Source organism: Danio aesculapii, unplaced genomic scaffold (assembly GCF_903798145.1).
Source record: "Danio aesculapii unplaced genomic scaffold, fDanAes4.1, whole genome shotgun sequence".
NCBI lineage: Eukaryota > Metazoa > Chordata > Actinopteri > Cypriniformes > Danionidae > Danio > Danio aesculapii.
This window is the reverse complement of record NW_026613637.1, coordinates 11,995-32,500: the sequence shown is the minus strand read 5'-3', so window position 1 is coordinate 32,500 and position 20,506 is coordinate 11,995. Positions and strand designations below refer to the sequence as shown.

The following is a 20,506-nucleotide window of genomic DNA, read 5'->3' as shown; positions in this document are numbered from 1 at the left end:
TTTGCTCTTCAGTGTTTGGACTCTCAGTAGTGATTATTAAACCACACTGAACTGAGCTAAACTGAACTGAACTTAAACACTACAAATCGAACTACACTGTTCCTATTTACTGTGACCTTTTATGTGAAGCTGCTTTGACACAATCTACATTGTATAAGCGCTATACAAATAAAGGTGAATTGAATTTAATTGAATTGAATTTGCCAACAAATATGTGAGAAGATTATTAAAACGTTTTTAAAAAATGTTTGTTAAAGAAAAATAGGAAGACATTTGGATATTTCACCTTCAACAATGCATAACATCATTAAAAGATTAAGGAATCTGGAGGAATTTCAGTGCGTAAAGGACAAGGGCACAAGCCCAAGCTGAACTACCTTAATCTCCAATCATTCAGGCGGCACTGCATTAAGAATCGTCATTCATCTATCAGCAATATCGGCACAAGGGCTCAGGAGTACTTTGGCAAACCTTTCTCAAATACCACGATACATCCACAAATGCCAGTTAAAACTTTACTATGTCAAAAGGAAGCCCTATGTTAACAGTGTCCAGAAGTGCCACACAGTGGAAACATGTACTGTGGTCAGATGAATCAGTATTTTAGGTATTTTTTGGAAGAAATGGACCGAAGAAATAAAGGATCATCCAGCCTGTTACCAGCAAGAAGTTCAAAAGCAAAGCACTTCTGTGGCACTATTAATGCTAAAAAAATACGTAGAGATTTTGGAGCACAGTACGCTGCCTTCTTTTCCAGGGACATCCATATTTCAACAAGACAATGCAAAACCACATTCTGCACACATTACAAAGTCCTGGCTGTGGAGGAAGAGGATACAGATACTTGACTGGCCTGTCTGCAGTCCCAACTTGTCTCCTACAGAGAATGTGGAGGAAGTCCCCGCACTGTTGCCCACTTTAAGACTTGTTTGCAGGAAGAATGGGACAAAATTACACCTGAAACACTTCATCACTTGGTGTCTTCAGGTACTAAATGTTTTTTAAGTCTTGTGAAAGGGAATGGCAAGGTTACAAAGGGGTAAATGCTTTAGTTCCAACTGTTTTGGAAATTGGAATACGTGTTTATCATGAGAAACACAGTAAATAATTTGTGTTGTATTATCTGCAATAAAATACAAGTCAACGTAAATTTAGTAATCACTTCTTTCTTTTTTTTCAAGCTGTCCCAACCTTTTCAGATTTTAACTTTTTTTTAATATTTTAAAATAAATTATGATAAATAATTTAGAAGTATTTTACAAATTTACCACTTTACCTCCAAACATTAAAATGGAAACCCGTGTAATCTAGCAGATTAAAAACATATACAGAAAGAAAGAAAAATATACAAAATTGTAAAAAAAATGTTCTTAATCCCACTTATTTTCTGTATTTTACATCAAGTAACCACTGAGTAATCTATCCAATTATAATTGAAAAATAAAATGCTCATAAAAAACATTAACATTAATAAATATAAAGATGTATTTTACATATTTAGTCATTTAATTAATTTCAATTAGTTTCAAGGTTTTTTGAGAACTATAATCATGCTTAGATCTTATGAAATGTATTCTATTCTATCTATTTTATTTTTAATTTAATTTAATATTTTATTTTTTATATAAGAAGTCATTTATCTTATAATAGATCATAATACTTGCAGCAAATTCTGAGCACATTTTTGTAATTATTTTAATCTGTTCATGTTTCAGATCACTTTCTTGATCATCCAAAATTGGATATTTTTGTAACAGCAGGTCGTTAAATGTACATAAGCTCCCCAGGATTAAAAAAATCTGTCAAAACGACCCTCAAACAATCATGGAGATATGATTTGGACAGAATAAGAGCAGCAGGTCATGAGATGCTGGGACTCTGTCGTGACAGAGCAGCTCTTCTTCTGGACTGCAGGGTTTCTGACGCTATATTTAGCTTTCGTGTTGCCATGTATGTTCTGACATATACGGCAAAACAAGATAAATGCATACCCCCGTCCTCTCCCTGCTTTTTAGTTTCTGCTCAAACCCCCATACGCAAAACATGCATTTACAGGATTTTTTTAAAGTACTTGTATATGTCTATATAATAATTCAATTTCTTGTTGAATTTTTCTTGAATATTTTTTTAATAAATTTTTTTGTTTTAGGTCTTGTTTCAATCTTCACATTGTCATTTTGTGTATTTTGACATAAAACAAAGATAATTAAAAATAAATATTTATTTAAAGGTCCAATAGCAGATTAATAAATGGAAAATATTAGCTGAAAACCATAACATTTATGTCATCCAAGATAGTGGGTTTGAGGGGCACCTATGATGAAAATCATCTTTTGTAAGCTGATTGGACAGAGCTGTGTGTAGGTATAGTGTGTCCACCGTCATATTGGGGTGATATAAAGACAATACGTCTCTTTTTTAAATTTCCTGACGTTAAATTAGGATCTAAATCCCTCGCGTTTTGAGGCCCACCACAACTTGACATAGTAGTGCGGTTTCCCCGCCCAGCCGTGCATTAACATGTCTCCGTAGTAACACCTGTAATCATATCATCTCTGTGCTGTTTATCTGACGCAGCTGAGGCAGAGTTTGAGGCACACTCTGACAGGCACGTGGGAACGGTGGGCAGGGAGAACTAGCATTAAAGGCACAGGAAAGAAAAACCCAGTATTCTGAAAGGTCTAATAAATAATCTGATGGGCGTTTTGAGCTGAAACTTTAGACACATTGTGGACACATTGTGGAGATCTTAAATCTTGAAAAAGTAGTAAAATACTGTAGGTGCTCTTTAATTTTAGTGTTATATGTGAGCATGGACCACAAAACCAGTCAAAAGAAAAGCATCATCATCATTTACAGCATCATTATCTTTGTGTTGATGGGTGGATTGTTAGGATTGGATAATGTTTGGCAAAGATACAGTTATTTGAATACCATAGTCTGAGTGTACAAACAAATCTATATATTGAGAAAATCACATTTAAAGGGATAGTACACCCAAAATTCTTAATTCTGTCATAATTTACTCTCACTCCACTTGTTCCAAATATGTTTGAGGTGCTGTTTACTAATACATTTTCTTTTTAAAATGCAAGCTTTATTATGGTTATTCCAACTTTTTGATTTAGTGGCTAATTCATATGAATTCGTACAATCTCATTCCTACAGTTTACTACGATTTGCTCATCCCCCAGTGACGGTTGGATTTAGGGGTGGGATTTAGTGATGCGCCTCCATTTTTAAAATCACACATTTTCGTATGACTGAACTCATACGAATTAACCACTAAACTGACAAAACGTAAACTACTTACATTTTCTGGTGAGATCAGGCTGGTTATTCCTGCTGTCCACACTATACTCCGGCATCCTCTACTAAAAAAAATGTGTTTTGAAAACACTGAAAACCCCATTTTAGATTGAAAACTCTGGTGGTCAAATTTAGTATAGATGGACTAAATTGCAAACTTTTAAAAAGAGATGTGCAGATATCCACAATTATTCACTGATTAGTCTTGTAGACTACTGCGCATCTTTAATTGATTCATCAAATTTCTTTCATATGACCATTATACCACTGGTAGACTACAAAAATAAATGACAGCAAAATATATATGCATGTCTAATGAGCTTGAAAAGTCATCATGCATTTTACATTGTAAAAAAATACAGGGGAGCAGCATGGTTAAGCATTGTCACCAGGTCGCTGGTTCGACCCCCGCCTGGGTCAGTTGGCATTTTTGTGAGTAGTTTGCATGACCTCCCCGTGTTGGCATGGGTTTCCTCCAGGTGCTCCGGTTTCCCCTACAATCCAAAGACATGCGCTATTTCCCAGCGATGGGTTGTGGGCATCCACTGCGTGAAACATATGCTGTATAAGTTGGCGGTTCATTCCGCTGTGGCGACCCCAGATAAATAAAGGGACTAAGCTGAAGGAAAATGAATGAATGAATGAATGAATGAATGAAATATGCAGGGTTCCACAGTTCATTCATGTTAACCCAACACAAATCGATTAAGTTAAAATAACAAATGAAAGTGGATTGAACATAAAATGATCAAGTTATCCCCAAAACATCTAAAGAATTGTGTTGTTTCAGCTCAATTTAAATAAGCAGCTGAAATCATTTTTTGATTGTAGACTGTATGCTGTGGGCGGACATTTCTGAAACGCATTAAAAATGCCAGTCTGGACAAGGAGAGTTTTCATTGTAAAACTGAAATGCGCTAGTGTAAACAGCACATGACTTTCTTTCTTTTGCTGCACACCAAAGAATATATTATGAAGAATGATGGAAACAGCACTGACTTCCATAGTATTTTCTTTTTCTACTATGGGTGTCGATGGTTTCTGGTTTCCATCATTCCTCAAAATAACTTCTTTAGTGCTAAAAATATTCACAAAGGTTTGGAACCACTTGAGGGTGAATAAATAGTTTCATTTTTGTGTAACCTATCCCTTTAATGGAGTCAGTCATCTGGGCAAGTATGGTGAGAATTGTTTTTATTGTCATTTTTTGGAACAATTTACGTTAAAAAAAAGACCCTTTTAAACCGGCGGTAGCGTTTAAAAGCAGGTGTTTCAGTTCCTATTGACACAAAAATTCAACCGGAGCTGAAACTGTTTGAGTACCAGCATTCGTCAGAAGAGTTTGTATTGTGCTGTTTCAAACCTTCATGACTTTCTTCTTTCAACCATAAAAGTTATTTTGAAGAAACAAGCAATCTGGGACCACTTTGATTTCTAGTCATTTTTTTTTGGCCCATCTAATGGATGTCTGTGCGAACCGAAACTGAGTGGTTAAAAACATTACCCCCATACATTCCAGTCATGCAGGTTGGAAAAACTTTAGCGTAAAACACTGTTGTTGTTATTTTATTTTTTTTTTTTAAATAGTTTTAAATAGTTAAATATTTAAACAGTCATGCTCCTTTTTGTTTAGGAAAAAAATGATGGTGCCCTCTCAAACTCTACCAAATATTTTCAGCTTAAAAAAACATTTTAATTTGTATTTTATATATACTTAAAAATGGGGTATATGCACACAGACTTTTAATTTCAGTCAGCCCTAGGGCTTCCAGTTAATTGTCATCCCATACAAAAACTGCGTTTAAGATCTGTTTTCTTTAATAAACAGCAATCTTCACTACCTTGCTGAGATACGATATAAATTATATTAGTTCTTCAACTTTAAATATTTTTGCCCTTTTGTTGATTTTGATTGCTTTTATAATCAGATTTTTTAGTCGTCTGTGTTGAGAAGCTTTCAACAAACAGCTAAAGATGAATATTTTTCTTTATTACTCTATTTTATTTGTAATTTTTAAAAACAATGTTCTGGCATAACAATATTAAATTAACAATCATTAAATATAACAATAACATTAATTAACAATATAAAATTTTGTAATCTAATTGTTTTTAAATATAAAACAACACACCTATCTCTGGCTTTCTATTTACACTCTCATCTATTGGTCATTCATTGTGTATTATATAAAGCTGTTTTGATCTTAACGCCACTAATAAGCGCTGTGCTACGTTTCACTGTTGTCATCCTCAACAGAAATCTCTCTGCACAAACTGCTCTCAGTGTCCTTCAGGCCAAACTGGATCTGTGAAGTGGAACGAACGGAGAGTTTTGCGAGATTCTGTTTCGCACAGATAAGAGGCTCAGTGAAGGAGAAATCCTATTAAAACCAGACCTCAAGAATGCAAGAATTTGTGACTTTTCATTTTGGCTTTCTTGAGCACCTTCTCGTCAATGCATTCATCACAGGAAATGATGGAAATAGCTGGAGTTCAGCAAAAATGAAAGACTTTAACCCTCAATGATGAGGGTTATAGACGAAACACTTCACATTTACTAGTGAATTTGTGACCCTGTACCATAGTCTTATGTTATGCAGCCAAAAGTATTTTGTATGGGTTTTATTTTTAAATGATTCATTTTGATGTGAAAATTCATTAGAATACCAGGTCAATTATCAATTCATTCATTCTTTTCTTTTCAGCTTAGTCCCTTTGTTAATCCGGGGTCGCTACAGCGGAATGAACCGCCAACTTATCCAGCACATGTTTTACTCAGCGAATGCCCTTCCAGCTGCAACCCTTCTCTGGGAAACATCCATACACACTGATACACTATGGACAATTTAGCCTACCCAATTCACCTGTACAGCTTGCCTTTGGACTGTGGGGGAAACCGGAGCACCTGGAGTAAACCCACACGAATGCAGGGAAAACATGCAAACTCCACACATAAATGCCAACTGACCCAGCCGAGGCTCGAACCAGCGACCTTCTTGCTGTGAGGCGACAGCACTACCTACTGCGCTCTGTGTCGCCCATCAGTTATCAAAAAATATTGTAAATATCCTATTGTAATATATATAAACTTAATTTTTGATTAATAATGTGATTTTTGATAGATATTATTACTGAGCAACAGTTTTTATTAATGTGCAACACTGATATACTCATCAGAGTGGTAAAGCATTACTTTGCTACAGCAAAAATATTTTAGACGCTTTTTAGAGGCTAAATTCAAATCAAATACCACCAACTTTCAGGCCCGGCGCCAGGATGTCATAACAGAAGGGGCATTTTATTTCCATTGGGGGGCACTAGACCTGGTGACTGATTTTTGTCCCTCTTGTTCCCTTAGTTTAGGCTATTTATACACTTATTTATTATTACTTTGCATTTCTGTCTAAGTTACTGATTTAAGGCAATAATATACTTTTTATAGTAATAATTATATGAACAGTTTTGCTATTACTGATTTTATCATTGAAGGTTATGCAACGATACCGTTTACATAAACGCAGAGAGATGATGGCTTCAGCGCCAAACCAGTGGTTTAAACCATATTTTATTCTCCTTATTTCTTTCATTTTATTTCAAATAATATAAATGTTTAAAGTTTTAGGTAAAGACCTTAAAATATGCCCACACATGCAAGCTAACTATTCGTATAACTGGTAAATAAATATGGTGAAATCAGCATAACCGAGTCATCACGCTTCATTACCCAACCTATATCAGTGTTAGGAAAAAGTTCTTACAATCTACTGTCTAATAATAAATATTTAATTTATTTATTTAGCATATTTTAATAACTTGTTTTCAGGTTACATTTTCATTTTTAGGGCCATGCGCTACAAGTCAAAATAAAATCAATATGCTAACTGTATTTCAGCCATTAAAATAGGCCTACAGTATATTCTGATGTTTAATTTTGCATGAGTAAATAGCAGTATAGCCTAAATAAATTAAATATTAGCCCCCTGAATTATAGCCTCTGTTTAATTTTTTTCACCAATTTTTTAACGGAGAGATTTTTTCAACACATTTCTAAAAATAATAGTTTTATTAACTCATTTCTATTAACTGATTTATTTTATCTTAGCCCTGATGACAGTAAATAATATTTGACTAGATATTTTTCAAGATACTTCTGTACAGCTTAAAATGACATTTAAAGACCTAACTTGGTTAATTAGGTTAACTAGACAGGTTAGGGTAATTAGGCAAGTTATTGTATAACAATGGTTTGTTCTGTAGACTATCAAAAAAATATATAGCTTAAAGGGGCTAATATATTTGACCTTAAAATGGTGTTTAAAAAATTAAAAACTGCTTTTATTCTTGCCAAAATAAAACAAATAAGACTTTCTCCAGAAGAAAAAATATTATCAGACATACCGTGAAAATTTCCTTGCTCTGTTAAACATCAATTAGGAAATATATTAAAAAAAACATTCAAAGGGGGGCTAATAATTCTGACTTCAACTGTAACTCATTTAGGATGACTTCAAATAAAAGACTTTGAAATGTACGACACAGACATACATGGTATTATCAGACCTTTGAGTTTGAGTTAAATAAAAATACAAATGTATTTAAACTTTTATATGATAAAATCATGTTGGACCAACTCAAGTGCATTGTGCAAATAGATTTTTTTTAGTTGGTGCTAAACAAATTTACTGGATGGAAATCCTGCCCTCAATTAAATTGAGTTCATCAAATTAGTTTTTTTATTCGTTTTTTTATTAATTCGTTTTAGCATTTATTGCTTAAAATGTATGTTTTTTTTAAACAAAAAGATGCTGTTCAACTCACATTTAAGCAGTGGTGGAAAGAGTACTGAAAAATCATACTCTAGTAAAAGTACCATTACTTGCCTAAAAATGTAGAGCAAGTAGAGTAAAAGTATCTGTTGTAAATATTACTCAAAGTACGTGTAAAAAGTAGACCTTTCGAAAGTACTCAAGAGTAGTGAGTATTACACTGTAAAAGGCTGATGCATTTACATGTAATTTGTGGATGTGTGTAAACTTAACATTCTGTAGTGCATTTAGTTATTTCCCAGCAGGCGCACAACATCATAAGACATTAATATTAGGTTAGATTTAGGTTGTGATGTCAGGTGACCAGAATTCAATGTCTAGCCAGCGTCTAAGGACGTTATTTTGATGTGCAATAATGACCTGAAATGATGTTGATATTTGGTTGATTTTAGGTTGTGTTGGAAAAGGGTCAAAATTCAACATCGAGCCAACATCTTAAACCAACGCCATATTGATGTCAAATACTGACATTTATTCGTCAGGTATGGCAACCAAAATCCAACGTCTGACAGACGTCATAGTAGTAGCGTCCACACAAGGTCAAGCTTGATGTAGATATTTGGCTGATTTTAGGTTGACCTTTAAACATTGACGGTGGCTTGGTGTTGGGTTCTGACGTCAACCTGATTTTCATTTCCAAACAAAATGCAACATCCCCATGACGTTGGGGTACGATGTCAATCTGGCGTCATGTTGACGTCTTGCTGGGTGTTTAAGGCCATTTCAGTCATCATACAGTAAACATCATCTTTCATCAGTGACATGCGTCTAAACAGTCTCTGGGTCAATGTGTGTAAAGATTTTGGACATCTAGGACACTTTTAATGCTTCCAAATAGTTTGCTGTGATTATAAATTACCCATGTCCTTGAGGTAGTTCAGTATGAGGCGATTTAACTTCTATGTGTGATTTGATTGGACAGGAATCACAGGACAAATTTTTCTAATCCCCATAGACAGGAAAAAATAGAGACTGCATGTTGAAGGAAAATAGTGAAGTAAAAGTGCACATTTTTAAAACTACTTAGCAAAGTACAATTCCTGAGAAGTATTTGTTATTTGTTACTTTACACCACTGCATTTAAGTAATTGTTTAATTAGTATTGTCTGTGTTGAGATCTGTCAGTCCTTTAGTTCTGAATAATTAAATTACTAACTGTTTTCTGACAGAGTAATTTAAATCCAATTGATGTAATTAGCAATTAATTACTTTTTTGAGCAATTACATGAACTCTGGAAGCTTTTAAAAAATCCTTACTGCTGTTCATTTGATGCTGAAGCAAAACAACATTCAGCTGTCAACGATTGTGTGTGAATAAAACATCAAACCAGATGAAAAACTTGCACAAACACTCGTATTCTCAGCAAAGAAATTCTATATTTATTGTTCAAAGGAAGTTTGTGGAGAATTACAGCAGTACACACTTGACTGAACAGCTGCCTTTATCACATAACACAGTACAGACAAGAATGAGGTCAAAACTTAGATGGATACTGAAATTAGTAATAAAGAATAATAATAATAATAATAATCGCTATGGCTCCCAGTTTGTGTGTATGGCTAATTCTTGATCAAAAAACGGTGAGGAATCTGACAACACTCGTCAATGTATAACACCCACTCACAGCAGTAAAAGAAGAAGAGATAGAAAAAAAAAGAAGAAGAGTAACAGTGGGATGTCGCGCACAGGCACACACATTTTGACAGATCTAGGAGCGGACAGGCTGCAGTAAGACTCAGAAATGTAACACCTAAACTTAATATGCAGAGATTGTAGAGAAAGAAAAAGAAAGGAGTGTTGAATTGTCATTCAGGTTGTTGAAATAAAAAATAAAGTACAAACTAAATGGAGTATTGTCAAGCCTGGTCTGTATACTTCACAATAATTTTAAATCTTTTATTTTCCTATGCACTTCCAACCATGTTAAAGGACTATAGGAAATGTATGGAAAAACCAGTAAGAAATATTCCCCTATATATAATTGCATCCGAGTTTTATTTGTTTAAATAGCTTGTTCAGGAAGCATTTATAATTGATTCTATATGTCTATATATAAATATATTCTTTTCTGTGTATATATATATATATATTTCTGTATAATGTTTTTTAAAAATAAATCTATTTAAACCCAGTCGGGTGTTGATCTACATTTGATTTCCTTTCCTGTTACTTCACTGAAGCTCTCCACGTATATATAATTCGAAAATTACTAATTTTTCATAACCTGACTTATATATTTGTTTGCCTTGCAGGCTAATCGGCATCATTCCCTTTAAAAGAGTCGAATCAAACCCAGTATCAATTTAGTGGCATCGGCTCGGATGCGTTTCCCAATTCAGTCCACAATCAAGAATGATTTGCTCAGTCCTGACAAGAAACATAAGGAAAAAACGAAATAAAACTCACCAAACCCGCTTAAACCAAGCAGGCTGGTGGAGCACGCCTTTTATAGCACCACTTTTAAACTGTTTGTACATTGTTGCTTGAACTGTATTGTGTGTCTACAAGTTGAACTCATCGACGGCCTCCAATTTGTTTGATCTGAGTCTTATATATATATACACACACGAATCTGCAGAGAACACTTCCTGAATGAGCTAACTATGAGATTCACACCACGTCATTCAGATGATGCTGGTTTTTTTGCTCTCCATCATATGGTACAACACCAAAAACACCTAGTAGAGATATTCATCATATCTGGATACACTAACACTAAACGTCCCGGTCGACTCAGTCTCTGGGTGGAAAAAAGGGGTGTCCTCTGTAAAAGGGGAGAACTTTCGGTCACACTTCATGATAAGGTTTCATCAGTTCATGTATTTACTAACCATGTATTCACTAATGTGTTATTAAGATCCAAATTCATGCTAGTTAAAGCTCTTCGAGTTAACACGAACAACTTTATTTTCATTAACTAACATTAACAGAGACGAATACACACTGTATCGTTCAGTATGTTAGTAAATACATGAACTAAAACAACCTTAATGGAAAGTGTTACCAAACTTTCACATATATCAAGACCTATAGAGCAGCCAGCAGAAATATCCATTTATCTAGCCAAAACATCGTCTACACTGCTTTAAACAGGATTCTCTTACATATACACGACAGTGTTTTGTTTTTTTTCTCTCAGTCAAACATCTTTATTCGCCATTGAGCATTAATGTTCTTCGTTTCATGCACGGTAATTGTGTCTCCTGCTGCGGGATAGCGAGCCTCCGGTGTCCCGGTCAGTCGTCCTCCATGTCGTCGCCCTCAGACTCCTCTCCGCCTCTTCGTTCGTACACTTTATCCCGGTGTCGCTCCTGGATCTCCTTCATCTCCTCGGCGTAGCGGCAGAAAGCGCCGCCGAACTTGCTCCACGCTTTGAAGGGTATCGTGATAGAGTTTCTGTAACTGGGCTTCACCTCGCTCACCCGCAGAAACACGCCGTACTTGTTGGACCCCACGTCGAAGAAGAACCGCTTGGAGTCCACGGTGATCGACGTGCCCTCGGGCAGCTCCCCGTAAGCCCCGGAGCAGCCGCCGCCGACCAGCTCCTCGTCGTCCCCACCGTAGTCGTCGATCAGCTTGGCCAGCGCGTCGCGGAACTCGATCAGACCCTGAGCAGGAAGGGCAATGGTTTGCCCGGATTGCATGCCACCCCCGGGCACACCTCCCCCGGCGCCGAACCCCCCGGGCCCGCGGTTGACGGTCTGGCGGATGCGGAGGAACCTCCCCCGCTGGTTCTCCTTCAAGTCGAGGTAGTATTTGCGGTTTTCCCTCACTAGGAACTCGCTCTTTAAGGCCCGTCTAGGCCCGCCATCCTCTCCGCCGGATGATTGAGCGATCTGCTCGGGGGTGCTGGGTCCGAGCTGCGCGTAATGCTCAATGAAATCCCCCAGGTAGTCCCGAAACTCCGCCGCGACTGACATGGAAAGCGTCAGGCGGCTTTTGGAGCCCCCCGCGCCGACCTCAGCGATCTTGATGAACCTGCCCTTCGAGTTCTGCTTCACGTCCAGGTAGAAGCGCTTGTTTTGGATGTCAAGGCGTTTGGACGCCAGCTCCTGGGTCTCTTGATCCCTCTGGAAAGGCTGGAATCCGCTGCCTCCACCCCCTCCTCCTCCGCCGCTGCCACCACCGCCGCCGCCGCCGCTGCTTCCACCGCGCTCACTCCCACTATCCCCATCCGCCATCTTCACCATCACCCAGACCTGCGCTATTTTTTTCCCATCCGTATTTTCTCAGGTCCCGCCTCCTGACCCGTTCAGAGGTATGAGCGCGCCGCATGAATGGTCGATCACACTAAAAACGTCACTGTCTAAGGTCTTTTCGTGATTGGCCGTTTGATGTGTCAATCAAATATTCAGTTCTCCAATTGGACAGTGAGCTGCCTGTTATACGAGTAAACGCCAAATCCTTGCTCTCTTTGGCTCAGTTGGAATGCCTGTCAAAGTTTAAGCCCCTCCTCATTGTTTTGACAGTATAACGGGTGATTGGTGTACAGTGGTGTCGATAACGTGCAAAAAGCAAGCACTTCTTTGCAGATAACGATTGACCGTTTGTACAGTACATACAGTACTTACAGTAAACAACTACAGCTGCATTTTAAAATGCACTATAAATATGCTAAGTTATCAGTAAATGTTTTATGAACGCCCACATTTTTTACATTCTTTTGTAATGCGTGTAAAGGATAAATTATTAGGCAATAATTAATTCAGATACTTGTGAAAAGATTATTTGATACACACGAATACTGGTCAAAAACATGGTAAACATGACGCAAAGTATTTTACTCACAATATATATATATATATATATATATATATATATATATATATATATATATATATATATATATATATATATATACATGACGCAAACTATTTTACTCACAATATATATATATATATATATATATATATATATATATATATATATATATATATATATATATATATATATATACAATTATTGATTTTATTGATTTGTTTTATTTTCTCAGTTTACCTAATACGTGTAAATATTGATCCGCATTAATAAGTCCAGCAACTTATATAGAAAAAAAGTTAAAATATGTTAACACTTTGTAACTTACTGTATTTTTATACTTATAAATGTCAAATGATTTCAAAACAATACAGAAATTGTATTATTAACAGAAAATGTTTGAATACTTCAATTCACTTCATCGTATTACATAGTCGGCACCTGTGAGATAAATAAGGATTAATTCGAACAACTGAAATTGTTGTTCAATTAAGTATTAAAAGCCATAACAAATGAGTAGCTATAATATTACAAACAATAATAGTACTTGTAATGTCACAGCATTTATGATTTGTAAATATAGAGGTCAAATGTTTTGTGTAAATTTCAGGCAGATGTGACTAAATATCCCGCCTTCATGTTATCCGTATATCATCCACTAATGGGGGATGGTAGCAAAATATTTATCCCGAAATCTTATTGGCCCCTCCGAGATTCGATTCAGTACCACGTATGCTGATTGGCAGATTTTACCCCTCGGTGTGCCTTAAGCGTTCTCTGCTGAACGCGGTTTATTGTTCCTCCGAGTCAAGAGGCAAATAGACAGCAGCCAAACCTCCCCGGATCCCATTCAAAGTGATACATCGCTGAAATGGTAGGGAATTCTTTAATTGTAGCCCTTATATTAATTTTTTAGAACTAAAAGTCAACCACCGCCTTTAGTAGTGCTCGTTGGTCTTCTTCTAAGATGTTATGTGGTTATCGCTGAGCTATCGCTGTTTGATTTTGCGCTGCTAGCGCGCTAAAGTAGCATGTGCTAATAGCCTTTCTTTAAATGATATTGAATTAATCGGGGCATGTTTAAATAATTTTTACCTCTTTAAACAAATAACTGTCTTATTCATTTTTGTTTTTCGTCGTAGCTCGTGGAATTTCTGCAAGCAGCACAGATAACGTTAGCTCAAGCTAAACTCTACCCATTAGCGCTCGCGATTATCACCTTATAACTTCATTTCCTGCATGCAAAGATTACTGACGCTGGTGAACTGCCGCTTTCGCCCGTGTAGCTTTGTTTATTCGCAAAATTAATAATGCCAGTTAAGTGTGCCATTCGTACAAGCTACAGATTTACCTGCTTTAGCATGCTGTTAATCACCTTTTTGGCTTTAAGTGCAGTGGCAGATGGAATGAATTGGTTAAAGTTTTAAAGTAAACTTTTTAATTGCTTTAGAAGCACGGCTCCATCCTGTTTGTTTTGAATATACTTTGATCTTATCCTCCGTTAATCTAATAGGTTAGGTGTAAGATTGATCAGCAATAGTAAATCCAGGAACTTGTTTGGTAAAAAGTTAAGATATGCTAACATTTTGTAACTCGCTATCACTTATAAAGATCAAATTGTTTCATAATACATGACTAGTATAATTAACAGAAAATATCTGAATACTTGTTCACCTGATGTTACATGATTGATTAACACCTGAGAAATAATGATCACCTAAGAACAAATGAATATGTAGTTCAATTTATTGATAAAAACTTTAACAAATGAGTAGTTGTGTTGTTAGTAATTGTTTTTGAGCCATACAATTGATTTTAATGTCAAATAATTTATGATTTGTAAATCTAGATGTCAAATGTTTTCTGTAAATTTCAGGCAGATGTGACACAAAACTCTGTCTTCGTGTTATCTGTACAAACATCATTCATCAAAGTTACAAATTTGTAAAAATCTGCATTTTTATTTTGGTGTTTTATATATCTTTGACCACTTATGAGTCGTAGTAGTAATGTATTAATACTTTTAGAAGGACTATATAGTTGACACCCTTACCTTTTAGCATATTCTTACATGTGTAAACTAAACCTAAGGTAAAACATTGTAATTATGTACTATATTACTTGTTACTTTGTCATGCATAAAATGGCAACTTGAAATTTACAAACTTGATAAGTTTGTCTTGGCAACTTATTTTTGCAAGTTTATTTCTGTAATTGAATGTCAAGGTAAATATGAAGCAAATGTAGACGTAATTGTCTAGATGTTTACCTAAAGATTACATTTAAATGTATAATTTTATAAATAGTAAAATGCAACGCTTATATTTGCTTTCCATAATGGAAAATGTATCAATTTTTTTTTTATTTTTTTAAAATAAGCGTTGCACATTTAAATTTATCACGTTTAGTGCAATTGTACAATTAAATGGGTGACATTGTTATAAGAAATAATAATATGTATTTTTTTAATCAAATTTTAAAATGACCTTTTTTGAATGTTGGAAATTATTACACTAATTTGTGGTTAAAATATTGTTAAATGAGTTTTTTTTTTTTTTTTTTTTAAAGTTGATTTTAGAAGACTTTATTTTGCTTAACTTTCATGTATTGTGCAATATTTTATTAATTATAATATTTAATTAAATTTTACATGTAATTTTCTTTTCCTCCTATTTTTATAAATACAAATTTTTGAAATGTAATGTATGCATTTGTTTACATTTGTATCTGAGTCTAATTATTGTTTTGCAGGCAGGAGGAAAAGCCGGTAAAGACAGTGGCAAAGCCAAGGCGAAAGCAGTGTCTCGCTCACAAAGAGCTGGACTTCAGGTAAGCATGCATTTCAATTATGTGGTTAAGCTGATTTTATATTTTTTATTTTAATAATACACCATTATCTGTCTGACTTAAGCTTATTGAAATGATCAAAAGATATCAAGCCATGCTCTAAAGATGTGTATATGTGAAATGTTTAGTTCCCAGTGGGTCGAATCCACAGGCACTTAAAGACACGCACTACAAGCCATGGTCGAGTAGGAGCAACAGCAGCCGTTTACAGCGCAGCCATCCTTGAATATCTCACAGCTGAAGTAAGATCTCCACACATTACTGCCGTCACAAGTATTGATATTTCAAAGTATAGAAATGTCCACATTTTCAGGCTAGTTTATGCATTGCGTAATGCCTCATTGCAGTCCAGTCTATCAGTGTCGCTTTCACTTCCAGTGATAAACAGCAGCAGCTTATCTCATGGTGGATGCTGCAAACTTTCTGCACGTTTCATGTTTGTTCAGATTAAAGATCAAGAATAAGATGCAGATGAACTTGGTTCCCTCACGCTGTTATTAGTTTTAATCTGCACATTTATTATTACTGATTTGTCTTCAATTATTTTGACTCCAGTTAGGCTCCTTATTTATTATTGAATATAAATTTGGAGTTAAGAATTATGAACTGTTATATCAGAATCAGAATCGGTTTTATTGCCAAGTGTGCTTCACACACACAAGGAATTTGTTTTGGCTACAGAAGCTTCCAGTGTACATAAAGTGACATGTGACAACACAAAATAAATCTGAAAAAATAAAATAATAATAATAAAAAATGATAAACATTAAACAGATGCGGTTAGTCAAGAAACCTGGATGTTGAGTTGTATGTACAGATTGTTATAAATATACAGGTTATAAGGTGCTGTGTACAAGTGCGAATGTAGAAAGTATTGCATTGTACATTGATATAAGGTGCTGTGTACAAGTGCGTATGAGAAAGTATTGCACATATTTATTGCACAGTAGGGGAATATTTAACTGTTCATAAGGTAGACAGCCTGAGGAAAGAAACTTTTCCTGTGTCTGGCTGTTTTTGTGCTCGGTGCTCTGAAGCGCCGACCAGACGGTAACAGTTCGAACAGGTAGTGTGCTGGGTGTGAGGCGTCCAGAGTGATTTTGCGAGCCCTTTTACTCACTCTGGAAGAGTACAGTTCTTGAAGTGTAGGAAGGGTAGTGCCAGTGATTCGTTCAGCAGTCCGGACTATTCGCTGTAGTCTACGGAGGTCAGTTTTGGCAGCTGAGCCGAACCAGACGGTGATTGAAGTGCAGAGGATGGATTGGATGACAGCTGAGTAGAACTGTACGAGCAGCTCCTGTGGCAGGTTGAACTTCCTCAGCTGACGAAGGAAGTACAGTCTCTGCTGGGCTTTCTTCACAATAGAGTCTATGTGAGTGTCCCACTTCAGATCCTGAGAGATGGTGGTGCCCAGGAACCTGAATGACTCTACTGCAGCCACAGTGCTGTTCATGATGGTGAGTGGGGGGAGTGCAGGGGGGTTTCTCCTGAAGTCCACTATCATCTCCACTGTTTTGAGCGTGTTCAGCTCCAGGTTGTTGTATCTGCACCATAACGCCAGCCGCTCCACCTCCTGTCTGTATGCAGATTCGTCACCGTTCTGGATGAGGCCGATAACAGTAGTGTCGTCTGCAAACTTAATGAGTTTGATGGAGGGGTCTTTTGCAGTGCAGTCGTTGGTGTACAGGGAGAAGAGCAGTGGAGAAAGAACACATCCCTGGGGGGCACCAGTGCTGATGGTGCGGCTGTCGGATGTGATTTTGCCCATTCTGACTAGCTGCTGTCTATCTGTCAGAAAGCTGGTGATCCATTGACAGACAGAGCTAGGAACAGAGAGCTGGGCCAGTTTGTACTCAAGCAGTGATGGGACGATGGTGTTAAAGGCAGAACTGAAGTCCACAAACAGAATCCTTGCGTAGTTCCCTGGTTTGTCCAGATGTTGTAGGGTATAATGCAGTCCCATGTTGACTGCATCATCCACAGACCGGTTTGCTCTATAGGCGAACTGCAGGGGGTCCAGCAGGGGTCCAGTGATGTCCTTCAGATATGCTAGCACCAGTCTTTCGAATGACTTCATGGCCACAGATGTTAAGGCCACAGGTCTGTAGTCATTGAATGAGTGTTACATTGCAGTTATTTGGAATGTACATGTTTCATAACAATTTTATTATTAATAGTAGTAATAATAATAAGTACTACTACTATTAGTAGTAATAATAATAATTATTATTATTAAAATTATCAATTTATTTTTCAGTAAAAATTGGCAGGCCAAGTTAAAAGCTGAACCGCTGTCCTGAGGGCATTAGTAGAAGAAGAAATCATTAAGCCATGCTTCAGGCTTTAACTGGCAGATAAAGAAAATAAGACATATTTGTAATTAAGTAATGCTGTGGTAATATTTCCCTGTTATTACAAATTATACAATACCTTAAAATTATTGGCACTTGATACCAAAGTTAGAAATTCCAGTGTTGTGACAACTACAGATATTTATCTCCTATGTTTTGAAACATAATTTATAAACTGTACTTTTGTTTATGCCAATAAATGGTAATTGAAGCTGATATGCAATAAACTCGTTACTCAAACTACTGCAAAATAAATTTTGTTGTTGTTGTAGGTTTTGGAGTTGGCAGGAAATGCTTCAAAAGACCTGAAGGTGAAGCGTATCACTCCTCGCCATTTACAGCTGGCCATTCGAGGAGACGAGGAGCTCGATTCCCTTATTAAGGCCACCATTGCTGGAGGAGGTATCTTTGCGTTTAGGACCAATTTTGTTTATTTATTTTACCCCTAGCCCTTCCCCTTAGCTATTTAAAACGTGTGACGGGCCAGGGCTTCAATTTACCCATAAGAAATGGGACAGCACTACAACACCCGCACATGTTGTCACAACCTCCTATGAGATCAACGATGGTGACTGGGGTAGCTATTCCAGCTGTTCTTTTTATTTATTTATTTATTTTTTATTTGTCTTCAGAAAATCACAGAAGGCAATGATATTATGTTGTTGGAACGATATGTGGTAATAAGATCGTAACTGTATTGTGCATTTAATCTGGCCATATTCATCTATATAAACAGATGACAACATTAATGTTACACCAGAGATTGTAAAAAGACCATTCCCAGCCACTAGACTTTTCTGACAGGAGGTTCAAGTAACTATGTTGTGGGACTTCTATACAGAAATAATAATAATTGTATGTATGCATGTGTATTTTTTTTTTTTTTTTTTTTTAAAGCTTGACATAAGAACATGAACCATTATGAATGTATTAAAACGCATGCACGTCTTGGAAAATCTGTTTCAAGGGCTATCCAGCTCCTCCCCTTAGCCCTACGCCTTCAAGCTAAAGAGAATTGGGATTGGGCTTTAGTGTCTTTTTGCTGTTTTGTTTTTTATATTTTATTTGAACATTTTATAAGACAATCTTATAAATGTATACACAATCTGAAGTTTCGAGTCCTAGTTCCATTTGAATGGCATAAAGCAACTCCAACCATCTCTGATGACAAGGAGCCTTTGGAGATTTCCATTTAAGATTTTTCCAAATAAGAGATTTTTGATTTAATCATGCCAACCATAAGGGCTTGCTGTTGGGTTAACAGAAAGGTTTCCATTATATTAGAATAGCCAACGTGTGGTCCAGTTGGATATTGGTTACGCAAGCACTGGAAAACCATTAAAAATGTTTGCCCAAAACTCATGAAGAACAGGACCAAAAGAAATGTGCCAAAGTCCCTTCTGCCCCACCATTTGTCACATTTAGGAGATGCAGATAGTATTTCACCTAATCTGGTTTTAGAGAAGTCAAGACGACGCGAAACTTGAAATTGGATTAATTGGTCTCATTTATCAAACCTTTTCTTTATTCTCGACAGGTCTTCCCAGATCTTATAAGCCACTTCATTCAAATCCATAACCCAAGCTGTCTTGATGTGCTTTTGTCTCCTCTTTTTTTTTTTTTTTGACTCATACAGATATTTTGCCAGATGAGGATGTTAAGCCTGTGTTTGTTTTTTTTTGCAGGTGTGATTCCACACATCCACAAGTCTCTGATTGGTAAGAAGGGCCAGCAGAAAACCGCATAATTCCCATCAGGATCTGAATGCTGACATGACTCAAGGACTTGCATTTGGGATGTGAATCGATAAGCTTGTTCATCCTTTAATCCGTTCTGTATTTTTATTTTTTTTTTCCCTCCCTTATTTTTAAGTTAATATTAATGTTATACTAGCTTACCACAGGTGTTTTTGTTAGTTTTGTGTTAATGTTATATATAAATATCGCCAAATTAGAATGGCAAATAATCCCCGTCCCACCAAAGCCAGGTGTTTTAGAGAGACCAACAGGAAGTGTCTGATCTTTCCTGCCGTGACTGTGGAAGTGTTTGTTCAATTGGCCAGAGCCGTGGAGCTGTTTTATACTGAAGTGCAAATGATAAACTTTTTATATAAAACCAAATAGCTTGTTTGTTTTACATTGTCAGTGTTGGTTTGATACTATTTTATATCTATATCTCAGCTTTATAAGGCAAAAGAACAGTCAAATGTTGAATTAAAAAAATAATTAGTGGGTCACACTTTACAATAAGGTTCATTAATGTATTGCTAACACGAACTAATCACAAACTTGTACAGCATTACATAATCATAGTTCAACATCTGCTAATGCATCAAGCTGCAGTCACACTAGCGTTTGAGCTTGTGAAATCTTGTCCTACAGTCCTGCGAAAAGGGGTGGGATTAAACCAGATTA

The 20,506-nt window shown here is 36.3% G+C and overlaps 2 protein-coding genes across 2 annotated transcripts; one reads left to right on the top strand and one right to left on the bottom strand.

The window, feature by feature from the left end:
* Positions 1-9,492: 9,492 nt before the first annotated feature.
* purba (purine-rich element binding protein Ba) lies at positions 9,493-12,327 on the bottom strand. Its single transcript, XM_056452469.1, has one exon. The coding sequence runs from the start codon at positions 12,324-12,326 to the stop codon at positions 11,373-11,375; it is 954 nt and encodes a 317-aa protein (XP_056308444.1). The 5' UTR covers position 12,327; the 3' UTR covers positions 9,493-11,372.
* Positions 12,328-13,659: 1,332 nt separating this feature from the next.
* LOC130220030 (histone H2A.V) lies at positions 13,660-20,212 on the top strand. The gene is made up of 5 exons (XM_056452470.1): positions 13,660-13,768; positions 15,646-15,723; positions 15,870-15,983; positions 18,365-18,494; positions 19,778-20,212. The coding sequence occupies exons 1-5, from the start codon at positions 13,766-13,768 to the stop codon at positions 19,837-19,839; spliced, it is 387 nt and encodes a 128-aa protein (XP_056308445.1). The 5' UTR covers positions 13,660-13,765; the 3' UTR covers positions 19,840-20,212.
* Positions 20,213-20,506: the final 294 nt, after the last annotated feature.